We start from the raw sequence: 19,403 nt of genomic DNA, 5'->3' as shown, positions 1-19,403 counted from the left end.
ACATCTTTGTGGCAAGCTGCAAATACCACATACTTCCTTTCAAGGCATAGTTGCATGCGAAACTTTAATTTTATCTCATTTTGAGGCAAAGATAAACTTAAGTTATTTCATTTCAAATCTTGTGTTATAACATAACAAACACTGAGAGAGAAAGTTGAGAGAATATAATACATACAATATGAAGCATTGGATATGTAGAAGATGTGAATCAAACATCTGGGACGTCCTGCTGGTGCTTGTATATGTTTTTGGACATTATGATTTGCTATGTTACATAGTTAACATCAAGTTATGAAACCCTGGCTAGTGCTATTTTTTCTGTAAGAATCAAATATCAAAGTGATCGGATATTTACTGTACAAGCTTTTGTTGAATAGAAAATTAGTTTCAAGAAATATGTATGATAATCCAGTCATTTCTTTAATTCATCATTACCACCATCATTGTCATCATCATCACCTTCTGATGCTAATCAGAAACCTCAGTCAGAAATATTCACGTCACTCACAGCACACACTGAGCAGGAATTCATTCGCTCTAGCCCCACCAAGTGTTTTCAACATCATCTAGCAGTAACACATCCTATTTCAGCACTATGGGATCTCTCAAATATTTATTTTTAACAGCAATTGCATAAAACACTTCACAAACAAGGCACTTGTCAGATATTTCACCGTTCCACTTCCTACGGTCCCTTTATTTCACCTTGCGGTCCATCGCAATAGCGGTCCTTTTTTTAGCCCTTTTCTTTCAGGGCTTTCAGTGTGACGGTCAATCCTCCAGCATCGCAGAGCTGAAACTCCTCTTCCGCTGAATCATCATGTGGCTGCTGAGGAGCAGCAGAGTGCGCTGAGGCGGCTTCATCCTCATATTCTTCTTCCACATCGGCTTCCTCAAAGTCATCTGGATATTCAGCTTGCCCTGAGACATCGGAGGCCTCTGAAAATACTGCAAGAGAGAAAGGAGGGTTCCAGGCTTTTGCTTTGAAAATCCTGCACACCCTTTTTCAGAGTATCACAGCTGGCTGTTTTTCATCAATGCTGACCTGAAATGATCTTTGACAATGAGTCATATACAGTATCTACTAAACGATTGAGAGGTATATACTGTGCAATGTGTTGACCTAAGTAGTTAAAACTAGCAGTGACATTATGCCTATGGATTGATGCACTAGTCATCAATGTAATAGGCTATATAATAAAATAAGAATCCGGACCATTTTGCTGCAGAATGAGTCATTTTGCTGATAGTACTTTTACTTCAGTAGGATTTTGATTTAAGGACTTGGGTATTTTACACGGTGTTATGAGTGCTTCACTTTGCATCTCCACATTACCAATAGGCTCAGCAGAATCGCTCCTCATCGGCGACCCCAGGTGCTCACTGTGCTCCTCAAGAGACGGCAAACTCTCCTCTTCATCAAAGTCCTCCGGATAGTCACAGTGGTTGTGTCCTCCAACACACAAAGCACCATGTTCGTCCTCCACATCACTGGAACCGGCCTCCATGGTGTGCTCTTGTTCTTCCCATGCGTGGGACGGACTGAGAACATCTGGCTGTAGTGTGGAGTTTTTTTCTTCTTTATTTATGTCACAGCTTTTCACATGAACACAGTTGGTCACTGTGTGTTTGATGGACTTGAGGTGCTCTTGCACATAAGCAGTGTTCAGCATCCAGACAGCAGTTGGCCTGTTTTCTGGGTTGAGGCAGAGCATTCTCTGGATCAAGGAGGAGATGTCGTCAGAATAGCTATTGGGCACGGGATCGTACTCTCCTTTGGTGATCTTGTAGAACAGACTCAGGAGGTTTGTGGCCGCAAACGGAGGTCTGAGAGCACAGATCTCATACAGCAGACAGCCAAGAGCCCAGATATCAGACTTGGAGCTGTACGGGACATCCTGGCACAGCTCAGGACTGAGGTAGCTGGGTGTCCCGACACATGTGGATGACATGTCCGCCGTGTTGGTCATTACTCTGGATATCCCAAAGTCCCCTAACTTCACCATACCTTGCTTTGTTAGCAGTACATTTGATGTTTTGATGTCCCTGTGTAGTATTTTAGCCCCGTGTATGTAATTTAAAGCCACAGCGACCTGTACAAACCACCCCATCACAGTATCCTCTGTGAAAAACTCCGTTGGTTTCCTCTCTTTCACTTTGTCATCTAATGTCCCCCCATCGCAGTAGTTCATCACAATGTAAATGAATCCGTCAGTGTTCGCGAAGGCTTCGTGGCATTTTACTACGTGAGGGTGCTCCAACCTACTCAGGATCTCAGCCTCCTGGAGAATTGCCCTCTGTGTTTTTTCTCTCCTCGTGTCCTCAACTTTGATCTTCTTCACCGCAAACAGGCTCTTGCCCTCTACGTGCCTCATCAGGAACACGTCCGCTGCTCCTCCCCTGCCCAGACACAACACCTTCTCGTACTTCTCCATGTGTTGTCTCTGAGGCGACGAATAAAAGCTCCTTGAGAATGACTCAAAACAGCGTCGCGGTGGGAAGCGCTCCACCAGCTGTCAACACGTGTCGCGGAGAGTTTGTGTACAGTCTCGTTGCCGTGGGAACTATACCTCGCTCCGACGAAGGGAAATGGAACAGGAAGTAAATAAAAGAGTTCAATACTTCTCTGTGGACCTTTCTCTATACCCAAGTTCACAAGTACAGAGAAGTACGCATATTGAGAAAGGCCCTGTTTGTTGTTTATTGTTTTGACTTTCTTTATTAGGGTGACTATAACATCTGTCCAGGGGACTACAGATGAAAAATAGCCTTTTATTTAACCCTTTAATGTGCATGTCGTAGCTAAATGAATACGACATTCCTGTTAAATAACTCAATGAATTATACGTTTTTATGACATGAAAAAGATACTAAACGTTTATTAGAGTATAGGCTATGTCAATAACAAAACTAAAGTCCAAGATAGACCTCGGACTGAACTTGACACTAACAAATTAAAGATAATATACATATTTTTAAATGTTGTTACACAATTACATTTAGGCACACATACTGTAGGCCAACCCTATTTTATTATGTTTTTGTCCGGTTGTATTATTTGAGACTGCACACCGAGGTACATTTCACCAGGTGGCGGTATAGACGTCGAGTGGCTGCAGTGTGCCGATAAATGTTAAAGAAGAAGAAACACGAGCTAAGTGCGCAGCTTACTGCGCATGTTATGATCGCATGCTATTGCAGTGTTTTCTTTTGCATTAACTCTTGAACTTCAGTCAATGTTAATCTAAAATGCCACCAAAGGGAAAAGGTGGAAAAGGTGTCAAGGGCGGTGAAAGTTAGTGGTCCATTAAGCTATCTGTTGTTATTTACATGTAATGAACTGTTTTAATTAGCCCGGTAGCAAACAACTGTTTTACACGCTCCCATGTGGTGATGCAGCTCGTTCACTAGATTTAACATGATAGTATTGCTTGCGACAATATGATTTTTTGTTGTGTTTTTTAAAAAAATGGTTTAACTGCTGCTATGTTGTCATGTTGTGTAGGAGCAGCTTCAGGAAGTGCAGACGCTGACAAAAAAGAGAAAGCACCAAAGGGAGGCACTGCTGTGAAGGTAACGTTAATTACACCTTCATCCAAAGCTACACTGCAAATTCACTTTTAATATGACATAACAGGGGTATTTTTTAATAAAACCATGACTGCCCTCGTCTCTTCCTTCTACCTCAAAGTCATTTTTGGCTCAAAGGAAATGTCTGAATTAGTCTGGACCAGATTATGCACTTACATGGGCATCCCTGATGAGAAGTAAAAACAAAACAAGTGAATCAATAAAGACACAGTGCTGTGTTCTACAATAGACAATATAAAACCTGTTGTCACCTTTGAAATCATTTAATGTAGAGATCTTCCAGCAATTATGGGAATATGTATATTTTTTATTAAATACACTTCAGAGATATAGTTTGTTCTCTGAAAATAATTAAAATCTCTCGACTATTACTGGGGGAAAAAAAAGCATTATGGCTGCAAAAACATCAGCTTTGCGACACAAAGGAGGGAGAGCTAGGACCGGAAAATATTTAGGAATTTTGGAGCTTTATTTACATTATATCCTGTATACATGATCTAGTACTGTTTCAGTAGTTATAGGTTGCCTCTTAACCCGTTTTGACGTCTAACTGTGCTTTAATGATCTGTATATCTCCCCCAGGTTCGACACATCCTCTGTGAAAAACATGGAAAATGCATGGAGGCAATGGAGAAACTGAAGGCCGGAGTCCGTTTCAGTGAAGTCGCGTCACAATACAGTGAAGACAAAGCGAGACAAGGAGTAAGAACATGCACTCCTAATCAGTGGTGCAGTTTTGGTCCATTTTTAACATGATTGTGTTAGCTCTTTAATAGCTTTATTCAAATTATACCACAGTATTGACTGTAAGCTTTAACTGCGATGGTCGTCTCTATGGTTTTCTGTCTACACAGCACATAATTATGACTGTATACTGTTTAGTTGGTAAAAGCTTCATCCTAATTCAGGCGCTGCTTTACAAAGCTGAATACATTCTGAGTGCTAGTGTTAAATATGGAAGATGATAAATATGATGATCAGGCCATAACCTCACAATGAGTCTTCATGGGTGATGAATTCCAGACTGGTAATAATATTTACTTCCCCATTACTCATTACAGAAATTTGGCTGAGCAATTGGGCTATTTTTTCATTATCTGTTCCTGCTTATATTCACACCTGCACCACACCTCCACTGGTGTACTATTAGATACTGGGAAACGTCAGGCTGTTACTCACCACGTAAATATTTGATCTGTTGGAATCATCACCGTACAACTAAGCGTTTACCTCATATCCTTATCTGTGACCTAATTGGGCCTCGAAACTGAAGCCATTCAACTTCCTGCATTGCTCACAGTTGTTAAAATCTCCGTTTGCCTTTGTTGCTCGTCTTCACTCACTTTTATCCTGGCTTGGTACCCATGTTAGGTGCATCGTGTGTGTTTTCATCGTGATTGTTCTGTTCATGACAGGGTGATCTGGGGTGGATGACGCGAGGATCGATGGTTGGACCTTTCCAGGATGCAGCGTTTGCCCTCTCTATCAGTTCAATGGATAAACCAGTCTACACAGACCCTCCTGTCAAGACAAAGTTTGGGTACCACATCATTATGGTGGAGGGGAAAAAGTGACGTGGCGTCGCTGAACACTTTGAAATGATGACATACAAATTAGACGGTGTGCTATATTGTGAAACTGATTATTTCCTGATCTTTCCTTTTCAATGCAATGTTTGCTTTTTAATTTACAGAATGTTTAGAATAGAACAAAAGAAATGATCTTGTCTTTGTCAAATCTACACCTCCTTACTGACAATTCAACCGGAGGGGAATGTTCTTACAAGCTTAACTTTTACATTTACATAATTCACTGGATATCTTTTTTTAGAATGATAAAGTTGGTGGAAATTTCACCACAAACGGCCAAATAAATCTGTTTTCACTCAAGTAGCACAAATTGCGCAGTGTTTGTTTCTGTGTGTATGAGAGTGTGACAGAGACAGGATTAGGAGTGTCAGCTGCACTCTTAAAACCTTCTGCTTTAAAGTCTTTCAGAAAGGGAGGTATTGCCCATCATATTTGTGATGGCAAAACTGATGTAAACATCAATTCAATTAAATTTCTGTATATAACTTCCAGCCAGCTGTTAGTCCAAACTGAACAAGGAGAATATTTTTATAATTGTTTAAATAAAACACCAATAATATTAAAAAAAACACTTACATTTACCAAAGAAAGCAGCATCAATGCTGACTACGGGGGTTCCGCAAGGGTCAGTCCTGGGCCCCCTTCTCTTCTCGCTCTACACAACATCTCTGGGTTCTGTTATTCGCTCGCATGACTTCTCTTACCATTGTTATGCCAATGACACCCAGCTGGTCTTGTCATCCCCCCCCCCCCCCCCCCCCCCGTGACACCCAAGTGGAGACGCGCATCGCTGCGTGTTTGGCTGACATCTCGAAGTGGATGACGACACACCACCTCAAGCTCAACCTAGACAAAACTGAGCTACTGTTCCTCCCGGAGAAGGGTTGCCCGCACCGGGACCTGTCCATCACCATTGATGATACCGTGGTGACGCCAACTCGGACTGCGAGGAACCTGGGTGTGACCCTGGATGACCAACTGTCATTCTCGGCAAACATTTCATCCGTTACACGCTCCTGCAGATTCCTGCTCTACAACATCAGGAGGATTCGTCCCTTCCTGACTGACGAGACGGCGCAGGTTCTCATCCAGGCTCTTGTCATCTCCCGCCTGGACTACTGCAACTCTCTACTCGCCGGAGCCCCGGCGTCGGCCATCAGACCTCTGGAGCTTGTCCAGAAAGCCGCAGCTCGCCTGGTGTTCAATCGCCCCAAGTTCTCCCACACAACTTAATTTCTCCGTTCTCTACACTGGCTACCTGTAAGAGCTCATCCAGTTTAAGACTCTGGTGCTAGCCTACAGGGCAGTGAAAGGAACAGCTCCTTCCTATCTCCAGGCCATGGTCAAGCCCTACACCCCCGCCCGACCACTTCGCTCTGCTGCCTCGGGGCGATTGGTTGCCCCGTCGCTCAGAGGTCCTGGCGGCCGATCGACCCGGTCACGTCTGTTTTCTGTCCTGGCCCCACAATGGTGGAATGAACTTCCCACTGACGTCAGGACAGCGGAGTCGCTGCCCATCTTTCGGCGCAGGCTGAAAACCCACCTCTTCAGGAAGTGCTACCCTGAGTCTTCCACTTAGCGCTTATTGTTTTCATACTAGCTTGTCGCACTTATTGTATTCGTATTACTTATAGCACTAACTGTTTTTCTTGTTTCTGTACTTTGGCTCTGAGTTATGCTCTGCTTCATGCTCTTAGATGCTTGTTTGGAAAAGGAAATGTACTTATGACTTCTGGTGACTAGTAGTTCTTTTGATTACCAATGTTGAATGCACTTATTGTAAGTCGCTTTGGATAAAAGCATCTGCTAAATGACTGTAATGTAATGTAATGTAATGTAATCAATTATCTCAGTTAATTATTTGGTCAATATCAATATTGAACATTTAATTTTGTACAAATATCTTCTTAACTAATTAGCATCAATGTTGAGTGTACACCGCCGCTTAGAGATCAAGTACGATCAATGCAAATAATACGAAGATAGTTTTCAGTGTTGTGGACCATGTTTTTAATAACCTAGAGCTGTGATCCCACTGATGACATCCAGACCGCTAGGCGGCAGTAGAGCGCAGACGCAGTGAGAGCACAGCCATCACCAGGAAAAGACCGTTGACGTCGTTACGCCTTGCTAGATGATTGGCGAGGTAAGATGGCGGCGCCAGAGGAGCCAGAATTATCTCAGGCGCAGACAGAAAAGCTCCTTCAATTTCAGGTAGACAGCCTAAATTCCACAGTAACATTTGTCTATTTCATCCACCATAAGTTAATACACAGTTGTTGGTGCTGAGCCACCGTAAATAGGCGGAACCGTCCGTGTTCAGACGCTTTTTGCATTGTCAACTTACCCCTAGCCCCCTAGTGTTACCCGTCAACTTGAGTCAGAGCTAACGTTAGCAAAGCTAGCTAATATTAGCTAAGCTAGCTAACAAGTTAGGAGACTTTACGGTCAATTGGTGTACTTAAACTGCTTAATGTTTACTATATAATACTCAAAGACATACCAAATCCAACTGTGTTAACCAACATCACCCGTGCTGCGTGTTTAATGCCGTTAAATTGGCTAACGGTACCGCTCCGTGTCCACTGACGCTCCCAACTAGAGACGTGCTGAGTAAACAGCACAGCAATGATGATCGAGCTGTCATTTACATTCATCAGCTACATCACTGTTTTTAGCTATGCTAAATCAAATTGTTGGTTTTGTGACAATACGAGTGATGCCGTTATGAACTCTTGATGCTTTTGGGGAGGTTACTCTCGCTAACCTGTAACGCTATACTGCTTGGGATAAACAATCAACTTGAGGCCTTCAGACTCACTTTCTCTTTCTAACAGGACCTAACTGGTTTGGAATCAATGGACCAATGTCGTCGAACATTAGAACAGCATAATTGGAACATAGAGGTAAGTCGTCAGAGCCACATGTGAGACGTCACAAGCACTGTTATCACAACACATGCATCGTGAGACACATAATTGAGGTCTGCTTTAATTCAATAAATTCAACAAAATAATCATGCCATTTTCATCAAATTGTTGTTCTGGATTACCCATCTAAAGTGTTATTGTGTAGTTAATGTTACTTTGTCAAACAGACCAGATTTCTAGCTCTCCTATGTCATATGACAATTATGAATATGCTCACAGCCTCAAATATTGGTCTTTAGGAGCTGCAGTGTTAATTCATATACAAACTGAAACCTACATTGTACATTTACTACCAATGGACAACTTTACTGTTAATTTCTCCTCTGCTCTGATGCATCTGCTATCTCTCTGTCCCTGGACCACAGAGCTACGCCTATATGATACTTCTTATAACAAATGCATCTAACTGTGTCAACACCCTACAATTACAAGATTTGATGTATGAAAAACATATATAAAGGAATTTGCATTTTCTAAAAGGTTGATGTACAGCCAAGCCCTTCACTATTTACATCTTTAATCTTATACAGATTTTGTGAACTGTTCTGGTTTGCTATGATTCATCTGTCATTCTTTTCTTTTGGTTTATTGAAGGTCTTGACTCTTAATATGATGCACTTGAATGTATCCGTTTCAGGCTGCAGTACAGGACAGACTTAATGAGCAGGAAGGAGTGCCCAGCGTGTTTAACCCTCCACCATCCAGACCATTACAGGTTAATACAGCAGACCATAGAGTATATAGTTACATCGTCTCAAGGCCACAACCCAGGGTGAGTCTGCAGGTCCTTTTAATGTTTGTGTTTTAAGATGGAATGTCTACATAGATGTTCAATGTTTTCACCACATCATTGAAGAATGTTAAATCTAAGTAGTTTTTTTCTAAGTGATATTGTTATTTAGAATTGTATTTTAGTGGCATTCTGTAATTTGGTGTTCTACCCATTTTCTACTGTCTACATATTATAGACTGCTCTGTTTGTTCTTTTCAGGGATTATTAGGATGGAGTTACTACTTGATAATGCTACCTTTCAGATTTACATATTACACACTTCTGGACATATTCAGGTAAGTTAAGCACATTGAAAAGTTGGAGCTGCAGATTAGAGGAAGGCTATTGGTCACCACAATGTCCTTTTTCTTTAAGGTTCGCCCTGCGTTTCGTCAGGCCAGATCCTCGTGGCCGTGTGACAGACCCAGTCGGAGATGTTGTGTCCTTCATTCATAGTTTTGAGGAGAAGTACGGTCGGTCACACCCTGTATTTTACCAGGGAACATACAGCCAGGTGAGTTCAGTGAGCAGATGCCCATATACAAACATACATTTGTTCAGCTCTCAATCAATTTTAGTTGGCAGACAAGGTGAAAATGCAATACGTTGCGTTGCTTTTGTTCCCCCTGAAACGTGTAGGCATTGAATGATGCCAAACGGGAGCTCCGCTACTTATTAGTGTACCTTCATGGGGAGGATCATCAAGACACTGACGAGTTTTGCCGGTATGATAGTTATTACCTTACATATCTACATCGATTGAGTGTCAACCATGAGAATGTGTTACATAGCGCCTGTCATTGCTCAGTGTCATTGTATTTCTGTCATACAGTTGCTTTTGTTTTTACCACTGCGCTCAAACATGGCAACCCACCCGACGTAACGTGCTATCCTTCCCTGATTCACCACGGTCCTGTCACATGACCAGATGTTCACAAACAACAGTCTTGATTACCGATCGACTACCAGGTTAATTCAACATGGAGAACTGATAACAGGCGTTGTTGACCGTGTTGTCTTTACTAGCAGCTGTTGTTCAGTTAAAGTCTGCATTATTACGGAGGAACCAGCTGTTAATGGAGCGATTAGTGAGTGGCGTGTCCAGCGGCGTTATCAGACCTACGGAGCGGACGTCTGAACTAACGGTTAGCGGCTTTAGAGAGGACGGACACAAACTTTTTTACTTTCCAGGAAATGTGTCTGTTTGAGTTTATAGAGGAATATTTTAGAGAAGATCTTAAGTATCAAACACGACCTTTCATTATTAAGGACTACTTGAGTCTCCCCAGCGAGGATTTGGCATTTCTGCTTTTTTGCTGTATTGAAAACGTACCGAACCGTAGCACCACTGTATCGTATTGAACCGAACTGAGAATTTTGTGAACCGTTACACCCCTAATATTAATATATTTATATAAAACCTGTGTTTTTGTATTCATGTGCACATGAAACAGACTTTCCCTTTATAAGTGCTTTATTTTGTGCTACTAATTTGTCACTTTCCTAGCTCTACGTTATGTACAGAAGAGGTCGTAACCTTCCTCAACACACAAATGCTCTTTTGGGCATGCTCAACCAGCAAGCCTGAGGGCTACAGAGGTATTCAAATCTTTTGTTATTCCACCCACCATTTTTTGTGTCAGCTGTTAATGAATATGTAGCATGCGCTGCTCTGATCATGAAAAATATCTATCACTGTTGAAGAAAATCATCGTCATATAACCTAGGATTGGACCGAACACAATTGGTTTAATAAGAAACGGTTTATATAACTTGTTATGATGAACTCAGCAAATTTGGTATGATGTTGAACACAGCATGATATGTCTTCCTAGAAGTGTGGGAAGTTAACAGTTCCTAGAAAGTGCTAAAGGCACGCCAGACAAATTGGAATTATATACAAAACATTTCCTGTACATGTATCATTTGTTCTGCCAGGATTGTTATCTTGACCCAGACGAGGACATGAGAGCATGACATAATGAGGAGACCAGATGTGCTGTGTTTGTGGTTCAATCAATACACATGTAGGCACACTTCATATATGCCTCCTGTATGAAGGAGATATGAGATGATCTAAAACTGGAGGATTTGAATATGGGTAAAATGCCTATGGTGGTTGTCCTTTACTGTGTTTATAGTGTCAGGTTTTGAGTTAATTGGAACTTCTGTCACCACACTGATACAAGAAAAGATATTTGTTTGTGAAAATCCTCAAAAGAATAAAGGGGGCAATGAGTCCTGTGGATTATCAATAGTAATTGGGAGATGGCTTCTGAAAACATGTACATGTTGACTTTCTCAAATGTCATTTGTTGATGCTTTTAATGCTACAAACAAAATGCTATTCACCTCTCCTGTGTCGCAGTACTTACTGGGAGGCAATTAAAGTCTCAGTGCAGAACTCAAATCTTAAGCAAGCTAATAGCATGCTAGCTACCACAATGACTAAGTGGGATATGGTTTGTTTTGTGTGCGAGCGTTCGGACGAGTCGGCCGTCTAATTAGATAAATAAAATGTATACGAGCAGTGAGATTTGACTGCGTGATATTTGGGTGCGTTTCAGTGTCCCAAGCATTGCGAGAGAACACCTACCCATTCCTGGCCATGATCATGCTGAAGGACCGCAAGATGACAGTGGTGGGCAGGCTCGAGGGCGTCATTCAGCCAGAGGACTTCATCAATCAGCTCACCTTCATCATGGATGCCAACCAAACACATCTGATGTCAGAGCGCATGGAACGGTACTTCAAATCAATAAACTCACATTATATTGCTTGACATGAGACATCTCATTGGTGAAGTCTTTTCCTAGTTTTATGCTTTTTTTACTTTTTGTCTAAGTTGTTCAAAGCTAGATATTGAAATGTCCGCTTTCTTCAAATCACAGTGAATCTGTCTCTGTTTACTTCAACCGAATAGTTTCCGTCATTGACTGTCTTTTTATTGAACAATGATGGAAAGATCTGAAGGCCGACTGGAGGCATCTGTGACCACTACATGACACAGAGCGGTCACAGTACGGTGCCAGTGTAGCTACGTCACTGATGCTGTGGGATTTTCTCCTTGCAAATTAAAATGAGTAATAATAGATTAGGATGGAATTGTTACGAGCCTGAATGTCTAAAGCAACCACTGCACCCGGCCAGCATACCAGGAACGTTTCACAGTTTCTAAGTACAGAACATGTTTTGTTTCAGGGAGGAGAGGAACCAGACCCAAGTGCTCAGGCAGCAGCAGGACGAGGCCTATCTCGCCTCCCTCCGTGCTGACCAGGAGAAGGACCGAAAGAAGAGGGAGGAGGAGGAGCAGCTGAGGCAAGAGGAGGAGAAGGTCCGACAGAGTGCTCTTGCTGAGGAGCGAAGACGACAAGTGAGTTTTACCTTAACTGATAACGAGGGCCAGTGTGTAGCATTCAGGGGGATCTATTAGTAGAAATGGAGTATAATATTAGTAAGTATGTTTTCTTTAGTGAAAATAAGAATCGTGTTTTCGTTACCTTAGAATGAGCGGCTTATATCTACATACGGAGCGGGTCGTCTTCACGGAGTCCATCATGCTCCACCACAATGTGTCTACAGTGGCCAGACCACATAAGGCCATTCATGTTTTTGCGTCGACCATCGTAGTTCTCTTGCTCACTTGGCACATGAGAGGAGTTTCAGTTGGTTGAAATTAGGGCTACGCCATATGACTAGATTTTAGAGATGCACCAATTGCAATTTTAGGGTTCTGATTTATTTATTTTAAGGCTTGACCTGCTGAATCAGATTTTCTTTCTAGGAGCTATATTTGACAGCGAAGCTCTAGACAAATCTTGTTTTTGACTGAAAACTGTCAAAAATTATAAATATTATTATTAAATTCTATCCCTTCTATAATATTATCCCTTTACTTTGTTATTGTGATCAATAGTGGCTATTTGAATGAAACAAACAATTCAAATGATTAGGAAATAATTATTTTTTTTCTTTTTTCTTTTTATATTTGCTTTGATTAAAATATGATGCCTTTAAGTAAAAAAAATTAGTAATGGGCGAAGCTTCGTTCAAATCTTAATTTGTAAAATCAGTTTTTTTGCGGGAAACATATTTAAAATACAGTTGTTTGAAGGAGATGTTTTCACAGCGCTATAAAATAGTTATTAGGAAGTTAAACAAGTCATAATTTCCTCTCTAACACTAGCTCCAAGAAGCTTATAATACATTATTAATACTACTAATTCCAAGATTATTTTTTATCAAAGCAAGTATTTAAGTATATACACAATCATTTATATCTTTATCATTGTGTATTTTTATGCAAATTACCACTATAGATGACATAAACAAAGTAATAGGATAACATTTAGAATTTTTCGGAATTGGCCAGAAAATTGCAATCTAAACAGTACTGGTGAATCCATATTTATGACCAAGATGTGTCAATAGGCTTTACCATGGGGTTATATATATATATATATATATATATATATATATATATATATATATATATATATATATATATATATATATATATATATATAATTACCAGGAAACATGCTATATCGATACATTGTTATCTAGAAATTAAATTAAATGACCTGTATCGGGGTAGAGAATTTTTGCCATCAATCTGCAACTAGATGCTACCAAATGCTGCACACTGTCCCTTTAACATGCATAAAATTCTTTCTTTTTTGTTTTGACTCCAGAACCTCGAAGAGGAGAAGGAGAGGAAGTCAGAATGTCTTCCCCCAGAGCCACCTGTAGATGATCCAGAAAGTGTCAAAATAGTGTTTAAGCTGCCCAATGATACAAGAGTAGAGCGACGATTCCTCTTTGGGCAGTCTCTGACGGTAAGTACCACTGTTATCAAGACCCCATGAACACACCCGGTTGACCCGTGTTGATTATCTTATGCAGTGGTTTTCAGGAGATTTGACAATGATATCCGCTCGTTCGTTCAAATTCATTTTAGTGTTGCGTATGAAATGTCCAGCTAAGTATATGGAGGCTCCTCCAGCTCATTCCTCTTATTAGAAGTTTGTCCGTGTGATACAGACTTGGTCCACACATAAACAAAAATCTTTTTTTCAAATACCGTAATGGGTCTCACATGACGCACATTCAAATATTACATAATTCCAAAGCATTTCTTCTCTATATACCATCACTAGTGGTTATTTGCCAATTCACCTGACTATTTTTTCTTTCACAGGTAATATACGACTTCCTCTTCTCTTTAAAAGAAAGCCCAGAGAAGTTTCAGATCATTACAAACTTCCCTCGTCGAGTCTTGCCCTGCCTTCCGACTGAAGAGCAACCCAACCCTCCCACACTGAAAGAGGCGGGACTCAGTCGCTCTGAAGTCCTTTTTGTTCAGGACCTTACAGAAGATTAATAGATGACATACCTCCTGTACAATGGAAACCAGTTTTCCTCCAATGCCCCACCACCCCCTTTTTTTCTTTTTCTTATTTTGTTAAATGGCCATTATGCACAAGTGATCATTGAGATAAAATCATAACCTGGAAAAATGTAATCACCCTGCATCCAGTCCTTGTTTGGTTGTGTGTACAGGGTTCCCAGTAGCCTGGAAAGTCTTGAATTTTATCAAAATAAATATTTCTTGAAGTCCTTCCTTGAACTCCTCTTTGTATACGTGGGGACAAAGGAGTTAGTTTTCCATTTTCTCTACTAGCTATCAAATAATTCTTGTCCTTTCCCACCAGTAACTTTTGCAGCATAAATAATCAACTGAAATTTACTGAAACAGTAGCATAGCTTTATGCAAAACTATAACCATATCCCAAATTACCTAATGTGTGAGCAACTGACGAAGGCAGGTTGTATTAATACCTACTGACACTCACAGGTGCAGCATGGAGACGTATAGATTTCTATGATGGTGTGAATGCATTGGCTATTTTTATGTCAAAGACTTGATGTTTGAGCCATGTGTCCAAATTGAATTGAATCTTTTTTGCCCCTAAGTTTGCATGTTTCCTCCACAGTGATTGTCAAGCACAGTACTGGTTTTGAGTGGTTGGCATTGCTACGGTTGTTAATCTACTGGTGTGGAGAGCAAATGTACTACTTTAAGGAGCAGGTTGGTGGATTTGGACATAAAGGAAATATGGGAACCCTGTTTTAAATGAGCCATGACCTGTACATAAGTTAGATATTTAAAATCCCCAAATTTACCTTACATTTTTTTAATGTTTTTTTGACTCGTCTGTGTCATAAAATGACCAAATGCAGGTTGTTTACTATGTGAAGCAGACTGCCTCAAGCTATTGAAGTTAAAAACACAATACTTAACCGAGGCCACAGTTTTCCATGTGGCTTCATCTAGTAAAGTACGAGTCTGCCCATAGTGTGCCTGTGGTTACTCATAGATGCCTGTTTTGCCTGTAACATCTAAATGGGCTCCTGAAAAGATGTAATTTTCCAACTATAAATTAAAGAATTTTAAAAATGTTGGTTTATTGAGAATGTACAACACTTAATTATGGTAATGGTGCATCACATAAGCAGCTCCTTACTGTGCGATTATTTGATGAGTGAAAAGAGACCCTGAAGTCATAATGTTGAGTGGATTAGATTTAGATTAGTTTTTGTAATTACCATATTATTGTCACATAACTGATAACGGAATGGAATTCCTGCAGCAGACACGAGGTGCCACTGGTTGCCATGCATGTGGTAGCTTTCAACAAGTTGTCATTCCTAATTAAGGGGGCAGAGCTTGAGAAGCAGTAATATAATAATATATATGTAAATTACTAAAAGGGAAAATATGGAAACAGCCCAGAGATGATTCAAATAATAATCTCATGATATATTTGTTTGTGGATTTCTTATATAGCAAAATGGGATAACTAAAAAAAATAGAGCATTTCGAAGAAAAAAAAGGTCACAGTATAGCATGACAAAAAAGTAATTAAAAAAGTCAAAAAAAGATTAAAAACTTTTACAAAACACCTACCTATGTCAAAAAAATTAATGTGACTTTTCTATGCCTTTTTGTTTAACCCTTTCTTCAGCATACTATACAATGACGTTTTATGATTTTTTTTTACGACAGGCTATACTATGACTTTTTCATGACTTGTTGACACACTTTACAATTACTTATTTTACATTCTTTTCTATGACTTTTTTAAATTACTTTCATGCGACATACTATACTATAACTTTTTTATGACTTATTTCGACAAACTATTATATAGTATAGTATGCATTACATGTTGAAAAATGTCATGAGAAAGTCAGTATAGTTTATTAAATTAAGTCATAAAAAAGTTATAGTATGTCGAAAGAAAGTCAAAATAACCTCAATATATAGCATGTCGAAAGTAGTTATAAAAAAGTCATAGAATAGTAATTAAAAAAGTTTTTAAAACATTCATAGTATACCATGTCAGAAATGAGTCAAAAAAGTCACAGTGCTCCACATCTGTAACCTCCTGCTCCACATCTGTAACCTCCTGCTCCACTAGTCTCTGTCCCTCTATGATGGAGGATGGAGGACAGGAGGAGACCTGGATGTGATGCAAGACTGGAGCTCTTTGTTGGATTCAAGATGAAAACCAAATTACAATTCAATTCAATTCAATTTATTTTTGTATAGCCCCAAATCACAAATTACAAATTTGTCTCAGAGGGCTTTACAATCTGTACACATGTGACATTCTCTGTCTTCACCCTCACATCAGAAAAGGAAAAACTCCCCCAAAAAAAACTTTAACGGGGAGAAAAGAGGGAGAGACCTGTGGGAGAGCAACAGAGGAGGGATCCCTCTTCCAGGATGGACAGAAGTGCAATAGATGTCATGTGTACAAAATGAACATTACAGAGTTATAACACATTCAATGCATATGACAGAACCACGGCAGGAGGCAAGACCATGATCCAGGTATAACCAGGATCCACAGAAACCAGGTTAGAGGATGCAATTTGAACACTTGATTTAAAAATGTTTTTGTTTGTCAGCAGATCCCATGTAAAACTGTGACTTCCTACTTTTCTAATGTGTTTTATGAGGTAAAGCAGATGTGCAGGATGATAAAGTCCCAAAGTTGTGATTCGGTTGTCTGACGAATCCATAGCCGTACTCAGGAGAAGGACCGAGAGAGCAAGAGAGAGAGAGATGGCAGGAGAACACGACACAAAAACAACATGTGTATTGGCATGCGACAGAGGAAATACCACTCGTGCCATATCTCCTTTGAGAGAACAGACACGGTTCAAAGCCCAACGGCAGTTTTGTGATGAGTTGCAGTGTGAGTGGCAGAGTTTCCACCAAAAGCCACACTTTCACCTAACTGGTCTGGGAAAAGCCACAAGACTGTGACAACATTCAAACCTTTTGTTTATTGGTCATTTAGAAACAGCTATTGATGTTTCTGTTCTCTACTAAAAGGTACAGAGGTCCAGGCCTTGTTAAAGGGAATACGAGAATGTGTTAAATATTTTAATTCTTCACTCATGATTAAGAATGGCTACATAGTACAAACTACATGATATAAAATAAGATGAATATAAATATATAAAAACATAAATAAACATGAGATTTTAAGAGATTATTGTTGTTCTGTAACATTTGTCTTCTTCTGATGTTTGTTCTTCTTCTGACTCAATCTGTAATGAAAAACAAATAATAAGGAAATTAGTCTGAAATAATCATTATTTTCCAATTATATTCCAGGCATTTACTAAACTCCTCTTTGTTTCACATGACTAAAAAGATTAACACAAAAGTAAAAACAATGGTAATGACAGTATATATATATATATATATATATATATATATATATATATATACGTATATATATATGTATATATATATACGTATATATATATACGTATATATATATATACGTATATATATATATATATGTATATATATATATATACGTATATATATATATATATATATATATACGTATATATACGTATATATATATATATATATATATATACGTATATATATATATATTGAACACATATACCCAAATATAGTAATGTCTGTAGTAGTAATACCCTGCAGTGATAGTAATACCATATATATATATATATAGGTATAGGTACATATATATATATGGGTATTTTTATCACTGCAGTTAAAGGCATCTCAAAGCAGTTAAGTGTCCACACTTTGGACAATGGTGTTGAATGGTTAGGGTTAAATCGTATTCACAAAGATCTCTGGATAGAGATCTAAGGCAAGGCACGGGCCAGCACATGTCACTCAATATCTCATCAGCCGTACAACTGGCTTTTGTTCCTCATAGCTGAGAAGAGACTGGATTTCTCTAAAACTAAGGGAACAGTTGACAAATGACAGCAGGCTGTCCTTGCTGTGCCCCGCTGCCACGAACACTCCTGCAGCCTCCTCCTTTTGTCCGGAGGTTTAAAAGTTAAAAGTTTTGGTGAGTCCTGGTCACACTTACACACTTTGTTTGTAAAAAGTTCCAAGTTACTCACCCTTAAAACTCTGTGTTGTAGCAGCCTCCTTTGCTGTGGTTTAAAACAGTGCAGCCATCCTGTGGGTTTAGAAACAGCTAAAAAAGGCAATCGCTGTCCGTGTTTTAAAAGGATATATACTTTATTAATAAAAGGTTTAAAAACTTGCCATAAAAACAAAGGATTAAAAGGAAAGAGGTCTTGACGGTTCGCCTAGTATCGGCTTCCTCAGGAGATGTGAACAAAGTAATGGAAGGTAATAGTATAGCATGTTGAAAAAAGTCATAGTACAGCAAGGATATTATTGCCTTTACCACTCTTCTGGTGCATCGTAGAATACTTCTTGCTTTGAAATCTCCAAATTCACCATCTCAGTCTGCCTGGCTTAAGGATGTGATGTTTTTCTTAAGTCTTGAAAAGATTAAATATGCACTTAAAGGATGTAATGACCATTTCACTAAGAAATGGCAACCTACTATTGTAAACTGATTAACACATACACAAAAAATAAAAATGCTTGTTCTTTGATTCTTGTATGCCATACTGTGCATTCTCATCAATAAAGTATATATAAAAAATCTAAAAATAGTACAGCATGTCGAAAAAAAATCATAAAAAAGTGATAGTATAGCATGTCGAAAAAAGTCATGAACATTTTTTTATAACATACTTTCCTGTAACTTACCGATATACTATATAATGAAATGTTTTATGGCACAGTATAGTTTGACATTTTCCATGAAAATGATTGAATTATTAATTCCATTACTTATTAGGGACTTACCATACTATCATTTTTTTCTTTACAATTATGGTATGATATATTATTACATTTTTTATGACATACTACTACTTGAATGTCACAAATACTATGCTATGACTTTTTCTCTTGGCATACTATCCTGTGACATTTTCAAATACTATACTACTCCATTTCTATGACATACAACCATCACTCTTTCATGACATGATATAGTTAATATTTAATGGCATACTATAATATGACCTTGTGATTTTTTATGACATACTTAACTATGACTTTTTTTATGAAAGATTTACGCCATACTACCA

At 39.1% G+C, this 19,403-nt stretch overlaps 3 protein-coding genes across 3 annotated transcripts; 2 read left to right on the top strand and 1 right to left on the bottom strand.

Annotated features, from left to right (window-relative positions):
• Window positions 1-336: 336 nt before the first annotated feature.
• nek12 (NIMA-related kinase 12) lies at window positions 337-2,483 on the bottom strand. The gene is made up of 2 exons (XM_068715383.1): window positions 1,337-2,483; window positions 337-948 (listed from the first exon to the last, which is right to left on the bottom strand). Exons 1-2 carry the CDS (start codon window positions 2,433-2,435, stop codon window positions 737-739), a joined length of 1,311 nt encoding a protein of 436 aa, XP_068571484.1. The 5' UTR covers window positions 2,436-2,483; the 3' UTR covers window positions 337-736.
• Window positions 2,484-3,137: 654 nt separating this feature from the next.
• On the top strand, window positions 3,138-5,483 carry pin4 (protein (peptidylprolyl cis/trans isomerase) NIMA-interacting, 4 (parvulin)). The gene is made up of 4 exons (XM_068715382.1): window positions 3,138-3,295; window positions 3,506-3,573; window positions 4,174-4,293; window positions 5,007-5,483. Exons 1-4 carry the CDS (start codon window positions 3,250-3,252, stop codon window positions 5,163-5,165), a joined length of 393 nt encoding a protein of 130 aa, XP_068571483.1. The 5' UTR covers window positions 3,138-3,249; the 3' UTR covers window positions 5,166-5,483.
• A 1,807-nt stretch (window positions 5,484-7,290) lies between these two features.
• Window positions 7,291-15,344, top strand: faf2 (Fas associated factor family member 2). Its single transcript, XM_068714452.1, has 11 exons — window positions 7,291-7,394; window positions 8,018-8,086; window positions 8,748-8,882; window positions 9,102-9,178; window positions 9,258-9,396; window positions 9,522-9,607; window positions 10,390-10,481; window positions 11,450-11,627; window positions 12,084-12,255; window positions 13,577-13,720; window positions 14,083-15,344. Exons 1-11 carry the CDS (start codon window positions 7,332-7,334, stop codon window positions 14,263-14,265), a joined length of 1,338 nt encoding a protein of 445 aa, XP_068570553.1. The 5' UTR covers window positions 7,291-7,331; the 3' UTR covers window positions 14,266-15,344.
• Window positions 15,345-19,403: the final 4,059 nt, after the last annotated feature.

The sequence above is a fragment of the Cebidichthys violaceus genome, unplaced genomic scaffold (genome assembly GCF_023349555.1).
Source record: "Cebidichthys violaceus isolate CVI_PGR_0920_01 unplaced genomic scaffold, fCebVio1.0.p SCAF_2, whole genome shotgun sequence".
Classification (NCBI taxonomy): Eukaryota; Metazoa; Chordata; class Actinopteri; order Perciformes; family Stichaeidae; genus Cebidichthys; species Cebidichthys violaceus.
This window is presented reverse-complemented; position numbering and strand designations above follow the sequence as displayed.

Excerpts from the sequence above, each read along its gene's own strand:
- pin4 (XM_068715382.1), top strand. The coding sequence starts at position 3,250 with ATGCCACCAAAGGGAAAAGGTGGAAAAGGTGTCAAGGGCGGTGAAA. Across the intron at positions 3,296-3,505 it reads AGGTGTCAAGGGCGGTGAAA|GAGCAGCTTCAGGAAGTGCA; the intron begins GTTAGTGGTCCA and ends CATGTTGTGTAG. Across the intron at positions 4,294-5,006 it reads AAGACAAAGCGAGACAAGGA|GGTGATCTGGGGTGGATGAC; the intron begins GTAAGAACATGC and ends TGTTCATGACAG.
- nek12 (XM_068715383.1), bottom strand. The coding sequence starts at position 2,435 with ATGGAGAAGTACGAGAAGGTGTTGTGTCTGGGCAGGGGAGGAGCAGCG. Across the intron at positions 949-1,336 it reads CGATTCTGCTGAGCCTATTG|TATTTTCAGAGGCCTCCGAT; the intron begins GTAATGTGGAGA and ends TCTCTCTTGCAG.
- faf2 (XM_068714452.1), top strand. The coding sequence starts at position 7,332 with ATGGCGGCGCCAGAGGAGCCAGAATTATCTCAGGCGCAGACAGAAAAG. Across the intron at positions 7,395-8,017 it reads AAAAGCTCCTTCAATTTCAG|GACCTAACTGGTTTGGAATC; the intron begins GTAGACAGCCTA and ends TCTTTCTAACAG. Across the intron at positions 10,482-11,449 it reads CAAGCCTGAGGGCTACAGAG|TGTCCCAAGCATTGCGAGAG; the intron begins GTATTCAAATCT and ends GGTGCGTTTCAG.